Genomic DNA, 12,587 nt, shown 5'->3' on the forward strand with positions numbered 1-12,587 from the left:
AGATTTGTGTTCTCATTAAACACTACCTGCTTTTCCTTGTAATTTCTGTTCTCTCCTTCAGGCACAAAATCTTATCAAATATAGGAATAAATACAGAATCTTTTTACCCTCACTTTTTTAGCTATTTCCACTCAAGAACAAGTAAGATAACGATGATTGTTTGTCCCATGTTTGAAATCAGTAATACATGATTATTACAGACTTGCATGATGAATAAAGACTGCAACGACTGAGCTCAATAGCGAATAGTCCGTGGGAGCTGTCAGAGCTGGGCGGGTATGCAGAAACTGAATTTTGTGAATAATCTTTCAATTTTTTTAATCGAATCTGTTTCTACTACAGTCACACCCGTTTTTATCAATTATTCACTTTGCACTTTCCTGAAAAATACTTGGTTTTGCAGTCTGGACCATTCCTTCCGAGCTATTTTACGGTTATTATTGTATTGCATTAGCGCCCAAAGCCTCTAGCCTTGATTAGCGCCGACAGCCCGCGTCCTCCCCAAAGCGCTTAGGTTTCAGAGACAGCTTTGCTGGAGACGGAGGGGAGCACGATTACAAGCCACGGTGGTCTGAGAGGGACTGTGAGCACGTTAATTCTCTCTGATTGTTTCCATGGGCACGCATCCCCTCGCGAGGACGGCGGCGGGGGCAAGCAGGGGATGGCACTCGCTTAGGGTGGGCCCCCAGGTTTCCCTGCCCGGGGAAGGGCCAGGCAGAGGAGCCATGCCCGCGGTGCCGCTCGCCGCCGCCCCCCCGCGGGTTGGCGCAGGAGCGCAGGAGCGCAGCCGCCGCGGGGGGGAAGGACGCGGACGCCGGCGGAGGGGGGCCGGCCGCCGCTGCCGGGGGAGGGCAGCGCGGTGCCGCCGTGCCCGGGAAGGGCGCCGCGGGACGGCGTGTGTCCGTCCCACCTCCCCTTCCCCCGCCACCCCTGGGGCAGAGGGCGAGCGGGCCCCGCTCCCCCGCCGCTGCCCGGCCGGGAGGCGCCCCTCGCCCCCGTGCCCCGCCGCCGGCGGCCTTGCGCGCCGCGCCGCCCCCCGCTTCCGCCCCGCTGCCGGCCCGGGAGCCGCCCCGCCGCCCGGATCACTTGCCATTTGCATTTCTCCGCTGCTCGGGAGGAGGCGGCAGCCTATGCCCGGGGCGGGGGGGGAGGAGGCGAGGTCCGGCGGCGGGGCCGGGGCCATCGAGCCCGCCGCCTCCCGGACCGCCCGCACGGCTCCGTGCATCCGCCTCTTCCTTCCCCCGCGCCGCCTCCGCCGGGGGAGCCGTACGTGCCGGGCCGGGACCGAGGGGAGGGTCTGCGGCTCGGCGTCGCTGCAGCAGCGCCGGCCCCGCCGCGCCGCCAGGGACCGGGTGCGGGCGCTGCCGCCGCCGCCGGCTCTCCGAGCTGCTGCTGCGCGGCGATCGCCGCTGCTGGCGGGAGGGGCAGGGATGTGAGCGGTCGGGTCGGCTTGTGCCCCCCCCCCCCCCTTTCCCCCCCCCCCTCCCCTCTCTCCTCCAAAAAAAGACCAAACCAGCCAACCAACCCCAAAAAACCCAGAGGGCGTGGGGGGTGGGGGGATCCCGTCTCGCCGCCGCCACCCTGCGCTGGATCTATTGTGAGGAAATTGCCGTTCGCCGGCAGCGGCGGCACATCTGGGCGGGCACATCTGGGCATGCAACATCGGCTCCCGCCGCCTTCCTCCTCCGTCCTCCAGCCGGCCGAGCGGATCCCTCCGGGCCGCCGGGGAGGCTCCTGCTCGCCAGCCCCAGGGTCCATCTTTCGGACTGAATACTAAAAACTGGCAGCGCGGGGGGTGGGGTGGGGTGGAAATAAAGGCTGCTTTTTTTTTCCCCTGGGATTTATTTCATGGGGATGTGTTCAAGACAAGAGAGGATTCAGAAGGATATTGACGTTGTGATCCAAAAGTGCAAGGCGGAGAAGGACTGCCTGTTTGCAGGTGAGTTTCTCTCCCGGGCGCCGGGTTGGCGGCGCGGAGGCTGCCGCCGCCCGCCCCAGACCCCGCTCCTGCCGCGGCGCGGCTGCCCGGGCTGTGCCCGCGTCCTTCGCCGCCGCTCCCGGGAGCGGGGGCCGCCGCCGAGCCGGCGTGTGCCTGCCCTCAGCCCCTCTTTCCTCCTCCTCCTCCTCTCCTTCCGAGGGCATGTGAGGGCAGATGAAACCAGGCGCCGGCCGGGAAACAGGGGGCGGGGGGGGGGCGCTGGCATCCCGAGTCAGGGCGCGTGGCAGTGGCCACACGCAGCACCGGGCGGGTGTGGGCGAGTGTGCGTCTGCGTGCCCCCCGCTGCCTGGCGCAGCCCGCGGCGCTGGGGCGAGCGCCCAGCCGAGCGCAGCCCTGGCGCTTTTCGCTCCGGTGGGCGCTACGCGGTTGTTTTCCGGGCTCCTGCCACCCTCAGTGCCTGCCTTTATCCCCGCCCGCCTGCCCGGCTTCAGGGCCAGGGGCATGGCGAGCAGTAAGGGCCCTTTCCGTGCGACATCCCCCCCTCTCCGGGATTTCGCGGCTTCCTTGCCGGTGTGGTGCCGGCCGTGCTGAGCCGTCGCAGAAGCCTGGCTGGTGGCTGCCTGTTGCCGTTTCTGACAATGGAAATCCCTGCCGTTGCCATAGCACCGGCCACTTGTTGCGAGGGCTGGGGGGGGAGATGCTGCATTTCCTCTGATTCACCCCGACCCCCCCTTCCACCCGCCCCCGCGTCGGAGGCTGAATGCTGGTCTGTAAAACCTCGGCTATTTCAGCCGAAAAAAAGACAAGTTGTAATAACGCAGCTCTCTGTCTTTCAGATTTCAGGTACTCAGACTCCACCTTTACCTTCACCTATATTGGAGGCTCCAAAAGGTACTACTTTTTTCACAGTAATGACTCCCTTCATTTCCTGCTGGCAGTGAGGTGCAGTGTTTCAATACCGTGGCAGGGTTTTTTGTTTCCTTTTGCAAGGAGGATCAGTAAATCATGTGCCTTCATGCAGCGTAAACTGGGGAGGAAGTGTCGAGGGAGGTGATCAGAAAGGTGATTATAATTGTCGAAGGCATTTTCCTCTCAGTGCTCTTCTGTGAAGCTTCACTGTTTCTCTTTTTTTTAAAACTATGTGGATACGTAGAATTTTTGCTGTACGTAAACTTAACAAACACAGCAAAGACATCAACATATATAAAGTTAATTCATGTTAAAACACTGGGAAAAGTTACAATTTTAATAACAAATAGGCCAGATTTCACATCAGCACCTTACTGTCTTGCATGAGAGCCATATTTAGTCCCATGACAGATGCAAGATTGTCTGTAATTGACTAAATCAAATTCCTGAGATGTTAAGTGAAATGTCAGTATAGCTTATAAGGCTAAAAAATGTTTCTAATGAGTGTTAAAGTATTATTTGTAAGTGGTTCTGAGCTTTTGGTTATAAACTGCATTGTGCATGTACACATTTTTTAATTGTATTTCAGCATTTCTTGTGTTTGTCTGTTTTCAGAAGGTAATACATGTAAAACCTTGAACATGCATCCTTTTCGTTTCCCTGACTCTTGGTTACCTTATGCTTAATAAGATGTTAACAGTATACGCCCTCCTCTCCTCTCCTCTCCTCTCCTCTCCTCTCCTCTCCTCTCCTCTCCTCTCCTCTCCTCTCCTCTCCTCTCCTCTCCTCTCCTCTCCTCTCCTCTCCTCTCCTCTCCTCTCCTCTCCTCTCCTCTCCTCTCCTCTCCTCTCCTCTCCTCTCCTCTCCTCTCCTCTCCTCTCCTCTCCTCTCCTCTCCTCTCCTCTCCTCTCCTCTCCTCTCCTCTCCTCTCCTCTCCTCTCCTCTCCCTCCTGTACTAATTTGGCAAGAAGTCTTAGGTTTTCTGTTCATTTTTTTTCTTAGTTCATCTGATGGCTTATGCAATTGTTTTTCTTTCCCAGAGTCTGTCAGGTTTAAGTAGTGTATTATTTGCAAGTGAACCTTCAAGTGCAGGCAGAGGTCCCATAGCCATTGGTTCTCCCTTCTGCATGCTTCAGGGTCTGGCTGCAGGATCAGGCTCCCAGATGGTCCCTCAGGGTGCAAGACTGCTCAGAAAAAATGCCTTCCCATCTCACTACCCTGCCCCTTCCTACTACAGGAAAAGACAACTTCTGTCATTTTCAGTGGAGTAGAATAGTTCACCAAGTAGCTTAGAATTCATGTATATTTAGATGGCTTGTAGTATACGCTTTCATTTAGGGTTTTAGTATATGTTTGTTTTGATCTTGTTTTAAAAGACAGTGTTGAAAGGCTTGAAGCAGTAAAAATTAGATAACAAATATAATGTAATTAAAATGATCGAATTTGAAAGTTACTTTGCACTATTTTCTAAACCAAATACTTCAGCAAGAAACCAGGAAGTGAAACCTGTCGTTTCCATTTTCCAAGCTGAATAAAGTAAAAAGCCTAAGACCATAGCTGACAGTAAACAAACTGGTTTATAAATGTTCAAGCAAAGTGTTGTCACTTCTACAAGAGATGGAAGAGGGCCTTAAATCTCAGAGCCTTGAATTTTAACTGGGGTCAGCATTAGGAAACTGTTGACTGGGAACTAGTCTCAGGACCTTAAAATTCAAACTGAATTGAGAAAGAAACATTATACTTACACAAACTGGTGAAAAGTGGGTTCTTACTTAAAGCATACTCAAATTTCACTTTCCATGTCACATTTCAAGGATATTTAAAAAGCATCCTTTGAGATAAGGGTTTCATGTTCTCTGCTTGTTTGTATTATGATTTAGAAAGACATTTTGCAATATTCTTAGTGTACAGTGGTGTATGCAGTGGCAGGCTTATGGTAGTAAGCTCTCTTGTGAACTACACAAAATGAAAACCCAAGCCTTGTCTATTAAAAGCCAAATTTCAGCTTCTCACATCAAAGATGAGTTAGTGGTTTCTTCTTAAAGAAAGTGCTGGCTGAGCAGCAGCTGTATTGCACCATGTGCAGCATTTAGGTGAGTCTCCAGTACAGGGTCAGCAGCAAAGATTTGTACATGGTAACAGTTTAGGAGAGCATAAGGCTATCTAAGGATCTTTTTCTTGCACTTGGCCATGATACTTTTCTTACTGCCACTGCTGCAGCTGTGAACTTTCAGAGTGGTGACCCCATTTTTTCACTATTGGGCTCAGGACTTGTGCCTAAATGACAAAACTGCTGTTAGTTCATGATCATAGACTTGAGTATCAGTCAACAGGCCTTGTCCAGTTACTTCAGATACTCAGTCTGCTGACTTTGTTTTTTGAACTGACACCAACATAGGCTTTTGAGTAATGGGCAAAGGGGTGGATGTTCACTGGATAGATGTTCAAACCAACAAACATTTGGATGAGTAAGAGTAGAAATTGTGTGTAAGGAAGATTACAGTACTTTATCATGCATTAGCTGTGCTTGGAACTAAGTCTTTTTCATGCTCTTTTCCTTTAGGTCAATGTGTAGTGTGCATTTGTTCTAGCCATAGCGGTTAGATACATGAGCAGAAACCCTTAAAGGAAGGCGATCTGTTTTATTTTTGAGAAGGAGGATTCTTTGTCTTACACTTCTATAAAGGCAGCTGACAATACTAGCAAGTTAGACATCTGTCATGGTTTAACCCCAGCTGGCAACTAAGCACCATGCAGCCACTTGCTCACTCCTCCCTCCTGCCCCTGGTGGGATTGGGAGAAGAATTGGAAAAAAAAGTAAAAACTTATGGGTTGAGATAACAACAGTTTAATAATTGAAATAAAATATACTACTACTACTACTACTACTAATAATAATAATAATAGTAATGAAAAGGAATATAAAAAAAAAGAGAGAGAAATAAAACCCAGGAAAGATGTGTGATGCACAATGCAATTGCTCACCACACACTGACTGATGCCCAGCGAGTCCCTGAGCAGCAGCTGGCACCTCCTGGCCAACATTCCCCAGTTTCTATACTGAGCGTGACATCCTGTGGTATGGAATATCCCTTTGCCTAGTTTGAGTCAGCTGTCCTGGCCATGCTTGCTTGCTGGCAGAGCATGGGAAACTTAAAAATCCTTACCTTAGGATACGCACTACTTAGCAACAACTAAAACATCAGTGTGTTATCAACATTATTCTAATACCAAGTCCAAAATACAGCACTGTACCAGCTACTAGGAAGAAAATTAACTCTGTCCCAGCTGAAACCAGGACAACATCACTGGGGGTTTCCTCTGCATACTGTACTTGCCTTTAGTGCCATTCATCAGTGGTCTTAATTTATAAACTCAGAGCCAGATTCTCAGTAAATCAGTGTAAGTAATGGAAGTCAATGTACAAGTATTACTTCAGTTATGATGAGGACCTAAGGTTTGTTTGTATTTGTTCTTTAAACTGTTATCTGTGTGAGAGTTTTCTTCCTGGGGCCAGTTTCTCTTACCTTATCTGATTTTTCTCTGTTACTTGGATTGATTGCACAGCCTCTTCTTACATTAGTACTATTCAAATGTTGAGGTAATACATAACCACACTGCAGATCAATCCAAATAGGTAGGCTTGATCTGGAGCACATTTATCATTGCTTCAGTGGAGTCAGCTTGGATTCCCACAGTAGAAGGCTAAACCAAACCCTGAGGCCTTGTTTTATCTTTTGTTCAAGAACAGAGGTTACAAAGAAACCAACTAAAAACTCTTTATATAGACCTGTTCCAACGTTTGACCTTTAGGTAATACTAAGTTATTATATTGTGTAAATATGTGTAAATGATCACTGGATAGGCATAAATACGGTTTAAAGAGATTCTGCATTTGCAGGATTTTTCTTAAAACGTTAGAAGGGAAGAATCTCTCTAAGTACAAACACATTTGTATTGTGTGAATTACCATAAATAAGCCCTTACCTATGTATTTCAGTTAAATGTCACTGTACTTACTGTACTTTTTTTTTGTTTTTGAAAGCACTGTGTTCACACTTCCAAATTACTGAGTTGTTTGACACACTGGTTTGGGAAGGTTTTAACTAACAATTTATTAATGAAGCACATCTTTGTGTATAATGTGGGCACTAAATATGGGCCAGATTGTTTATCAATTTAATATTTTTTAATTTCATTGTCAGAAAGCAATAAGTAGGGTGATGGATTTCTTACAAAGTGAGGTGTTCCTTCAGGTGCTGTGACTTTGCAAGATTTACTCTTTTCTGTAACTACATCTGGCAGAATATTGGAATTGGCTGGATGTTTTATACTTTTTACAGTAGGATCTAAAAAGGATATTTAAGTGTGAATGTGTCGTCTTTTTTTTTAAATGAAGTCTTGTTTCCTTTTTCCTGTTTTCTGATCCTGTATGAAACATTTCTCCTCTAGAAACCATGCAGGCTGGACAGAACTGCTGATCTGTCATCTTTTGAATTAATGCATGATGCCTTGAAGTTGTTTTCACTTTATATGTCATTTGACATGGTTTACATAGAAGCAGTGCTTGGTTGTCCTGAAAAAAAGATGTTTCCTTTTTTAGTGGTTTTCTCACCTTTTTTTTTTTTTTTTTTTTTTCCTGAGGCTAAACAAGGACATCATATCAGTCCAGAAATACCTCTTCATTCAAATATGTACTTAACTTTCATTGGCAGCAAGGGACAATGACAATAAGGCTGTGCATGAGAACAGATCCCGTACCGGAGCATACTGTAAAGAAATTAGATAAGACCTGTAGGAACTGAACACACAAATTAATTTTGTCAGCAAAATTCCTATCTCCTATTTGCACAGTGGACCCTTGTGTTCTGCTTTCCCTATTTTAGCACAATGATTATTGCAGTGGCAGTTCTGAAGAAACAAGCAAAATTGAATTTTAATCTGAACTAATTGCTTATTTTTGCTTAAAGTAATGACAAATTGTTAATTTATGCTGTTTTGATTTTGAATATTTGGCTTTTTGTTTTCTGTTCAAGAGGTTACACATAATGCTTAATATTGTAGCATTGGAAATTCTCCTGTAAACTGATGAATTAATTCCCACCTCACTGTAGCAGTGAAATACTTCACAGCTGGGGAGCTGTGCCACTGAAAAAGTAACTAAATTGCTTGTGGCTTTCTATAGCTAGAGAATAAAACCACTATCTGAAGTCCTAGCACATTATCATACAATCATAGAATGGTTTGGGTTGGAAGGGACCATCTAGGTCCAACCCCAGTGTCAACCTTCCACTAGCCCAGGTTGCTCCAAGCCCCGTCCAGCCTGGCCTTGGACACTGCCAGGGAGGGGGCAGACACAGCTGCTCTGGGCAACCTGTGCCAGTGCCTCACCACCCTCACAGTAAAGAATTCCTTCCTGATGTCTAATCTAAATCTACCCTCTGTCAGTTTAAAATCATTGCCCCTTGTGCTATCACTACATTCCCGTATAAAAAGTCCTTCCCCTTTTTTCCAAGAGGCCCTCTTTAGGTACTGGAAGACTGCCCAGATCCTTTTCTTCTCCAGGCTGAACAACCCCAACTCTCTCAGCCTGTCCTCATGAGGAAGGTGCTGCAGCCCCCTGATCATTGTGGCCTCCTCTGAACCTGCTTGAGCAGGTCTGTGTCCTTATGTTGGGGCCCCCAGAGCTGGACGCAGGACTCCATGTGGGGTCCTAAGAGAGCAGAGCAGAGGGGCAGAATCACTTCTCTCCTCTCGACCTGTTGGCCACACTTCTCTTGATGCAGCCCAGGATAGGGTTGGCTTTCTGGGTGGCGAGCACACATTGCTGGCTCATACCTAGTTTTCCATCCACTAATACCCCCCCACTCTTTCTCAGGGCTGCTTTCAATCCACTTTTGACCCAGCTTGTATTTGTGCTTGGGATAGCCTTGACCCATGTTCAGGACCTTGCACTTGGCCTTGCTGAACTTCATGAGGTTCACATAGGCCCACCTCAAACCTGTCTCTGGAAGGCACATCCCTTCCCTCCAGAGTGTTGACCGCACCACACAGCTTGGTGTCATCAGCAGACTTGCTGAGGGTGCAGTCAGTCCCACTGTTCATGGCTCCAACAAAGATGTTACACAGTACCAGTGCCAACACCAACCCACAAGTAACGCCACTCGTCACTGCTCTCCACTTGGATATAGAGCCATTGACCACAAGTTCGGCCAATTTCTTATCTACTGAGTGGTCCATCTGTAAAATCCATTTTTCTCCAATTTAGAGACAATGATGTTAATGCTGGGCAGTGTCAAATGCTTTCCACAAGTCCAGGTTGATGACATCAGTTGCTCTTGCCTTTTCTACCAATGCTGTAACCCTGTCATAGAAGGCCACCAAATGTGTCCAGCACTATTTGCCCTTAGTGAAGCCATGTTGGCTGTCACCAATCACCTCCTTATACTCCATGTGCCTTAGCACAGTTTCGAGGAGGATCCACTCCATGATCTTGCCAGGCACAGAGGTGAGACTGACTGGCACATAGTTCCCTGTGTCTTCGTTTTTTTCCTTTTTAAAAATGGGGGTTATGTTTCCCCTTTTCCAGTCAGTGGGAACTTCACCGGACTGCCACGGCTTGCCAAATATGATGGATAGTGGCTTAGCCACTTCATCTGCCAGATCTGTAAGGATCTGTGGATGCATCTCATCAAGTCCCATGGACTTGTGCACCTTCAGGTTCCTTAGGTGGTTTCAAACCTGATCTACAGTGGGTGGCTCTTCATTCTCCCAGTCCCCACCTTTGCCTTCTGTGTTGTGGGCAGTGTGGCTGAAGCACTTGTCAGTGAAGACTGAGGCTAAAAAGTCTCAGTCTTATCCATATCCTGGGTAACCAGGTCTCTCATTTCCTTCTGGAGACGGCCCACTTTTTCCATAGTCTTCCTTTTATCACTGACATACCTATAGATGCTCTTCTTGTGGCCCTTAACATCCCCAGTCAGATTTAATTCTATCAGGGTTTTGGCCTTCCTAACCTGATCCCTGGCTGCTTGGACAATTTCTCTGTATTCCTGCCAGGCTACCTGTCCTTGCTTCCACCCTCTGTAGGCTCCCTTTTTATGTTTGAATGTGTCCAGGAGCTCCTTGTTCATCCATGCAGGCCTCCTGGCATTTTTGCTCAACATCCTCTTTGTTGAGATGCAATGATCCTCAGCTTGGAGGAGGTGATCCTTGAATATTAACCACCTTTCTTGGGCCCCTCTTCCCTCCTGGGCTTTATACCGTATTACCCTGCCGAGCAGATCCCTGAAGAGGCCAAAGTCTGCTCTCCTGAAATCCAGGGTAACAAGCTGGCTTTTCACCCTCCTCACTGCCCAAAGGAACTTGAACTCCAGCATTTCATGGTTACTGCAGCCAAGGCTGCCCTTGAGCTTCACATTCCCCACTAACCCCTCTGTGTTGGTGAGAACAAGGTCCAGCATAGCACCTCTGTCTCCTCTGTCACTTGGAGAAGGAAGTTAACGTTAACACATTCCAGGAACTTCCTGTGTTGTTTAAGCCCTGCTGTGTTGTCCCTCCAACAGCATCCCCAGATACTGGGGTGGTTGAAGTCCGCATGAGGACCAGGGCTTGTGAACATATGTCCACCAGGTGCCTGAACCTCTTGATGATAACCTCTTGATACAGATAACCTTTTTTCCCCTTGCTACCTACATGAACTTAATAAAACTGCCTACATGAGACTTTCCATTTGGTGAATAATTATGAAATTCTGGTGTCACTTGGGTAATGCTGAAAGTCTTCAGTACCAAAATAGCTGTGAAGAAAAATGATTTGGGCTTAACTGATGTGTGTTTTTGTCTTAAAATTTATGTTCAATTTATATATACCATATCAAAAAAAGGAGAGAACTGAAAAATACATTTAAACCAAAACATAAAATTGTGTCCATCAGAAAATATCAAAATTGAACACTTTTCTGAACATTTTCATTTTTGTCTTTCTTTTCCAAAATGATCTACTTTAAGACCAGCCTTTTTTCAATAGTTTAGTTTTAACCTAGCTCCTCTGTCAGGTTCATTGTGTGGCAAGTGTGTTTACTGGCTATGCCAGGTTTGGGAAGAGAAGGTTAGGCTGTCTGTTTTAGAAGCAGTGGTGGCTTACAAAAGATTAAAGTATCCATGAAAGGATGACTTAAGATGAGAAGACCCTTTTTATGGAATCCATTGCTCTGAATGGTGTAGCTGGAACTGGCTTTGTACAGCATTTAGGAAGGGCTGGCACAAGTAGAGTTCATCTTCTGTTGCTGATAGCTGTGCTTAACTTTGTGTTCAGGTTGTTAAATATGTAATTACATCCCTAAAATCTACATCTACTACAGTAAGGGAGGGGTGAAAACTAGATATACAGCTTGTATTTAGCCATCTGTTTATTGCTCTTTCAAAATACCTGGAAGGTTGTACCTCATCTTTCAATTTTAACTTTCTTATCAAATAGGGCTTAACATTTTTGCTGGGAGTGCACCATTTCCTGGGAGAGAAATCTGTGATGTGAGGCAGGAATCTAGTTTAGCTATAACATGGCAAGCATTGTGATTTTCATCTCTTCATTAAAGATTCGGTAGATGAAATAATGTTGAATACTGTACTTCTAAAGTACTCAGGTACTTCTAAAAAACAGTTTTGTGTCAGGTATTAATTAAATCTCTATTTAAGACAAGCAGTTTCCATTCTATGAATTCCTACTAATGTACCTGTTCTGACTTTATACTACCTTCTAGTATTGGCAGTGTGTAGTACGTAAATGAAACCTACACATACATTCCTATAGATAGATTTTTTGATAGGTACTACAAGAAATCCAGTAGGTGTGATTTAACAAATGATTCATCCTAAAAAGAGAACTAGTAGAATGCTATAGTAAAAAAAAAAAAACCATTAAGTGCAATGTTGAGGGTTTGTGAAAAGCAAAATCAACACCATTCTACCCACGGTCTTTTTTGATGGCCTTGTGTCTGACAGATCCTTCTTGCCTTGCTGTTAGAAAATTAGCACTGTCTGAAATTAATACAGTCCCCATCACTGCGTCTTGTAAAAATCACATACTTCAGGGACAGTATGGTCTTGTGGAAATCTCTTACTGGTCTGGTGAAGTGAGTGGCCGTTCTCTTTCAGCTTCATACTGTACTGATACTAAGAACAATAAATTCAAATTGTGAACATCTACCTTTCAGTGAGAAAAATGTGGGTTTTGGCACTTAAATGAATTACCTAGTTTTCAGAAGTGCCAAACTCCCACACCACATGGTGGTCTCAGTATTATTGCGTGTTGCTTAGCCCTTTTAAAAAGCATTATAGTCTTTATGTGGCTTGTTTTTATTGTACCAAGGCAGGTACTGTTGTTTGTATGGTTCACCAGCAACAAAATTGGGAAGACTGCTTGAATGTCTTTACAGAAAACATTTTCAGTAACTTCTTTCTCTGCTTTCATCACATATTTTAACATATTAAGTACCTACTGAAAAAAGACCTGTAGGCTGTCATTGTTAAAGTGTTAATGTGATAAGACAAATAAATTTGAAAGCAGAGTTCATTCTGGCAGGATTAATTTAGATCACTTTTCACTGTATTGGGTCTAATGCCATATCTGGTTTTTCCTGTTAGTCTCTAATAATTTCTCATGTTTTTCATTGCTCATAAATAAAGAGCTGAAGATACCTGTTGGCATACTTTTTCCATGGAAAACTTACTGTGCAGAA

At 46.0% G+C, this 12,587-nt stretch overlaps 1 protein-coding gene across 3 annotated transcripts in view; it reads left to right on the forward strand.

The window, feature by feature from the left end:
• The first annotated feature begins 1,567 nt into the window (after window positions 1-1,567).
• Window positions 1,568-12,587, forward strand: part of PARP8 (poly(ADP-ribose) polymerase family member 8) — a 129,330-nt gene continuing 118,310 nt past the window's right edge. Inside the window, exons 1-2 of one of the 3 annotated variants that reach the window (XM_074931365.1) lie at window positions 1,568-1,939; window positions 2,776-2,830. In XM_074931365.1, coding sequence (XP_074787466.1) covers window positions 1,849-1,939; window positions 2,776-2,830 — 146 coding nt within the window. In that variant the 5' untranslated portion in view covers window positions 1,568-1,848. The remainder of the gene's footprint in view (window positions 1,940-2,775; window positions 2,831-12,587) is intronic. The other 2 variants (XM_074931364.1, XM_074931362.1) reach the window with 2 other exon arrangements.

This window comes from Athene noctua, chromosome Z, assembly GCF_965140245.1.
Source record: "Athene noctua chromosome Z, bAthNoc1.hap1.1, whole genome shotgun sequence".
NCBI classification, from domain to species: Eukaryota; Metazoa; Chordata; class Aves; order Strigiformes; family Strigidae; genus Athene; species Athene noctua.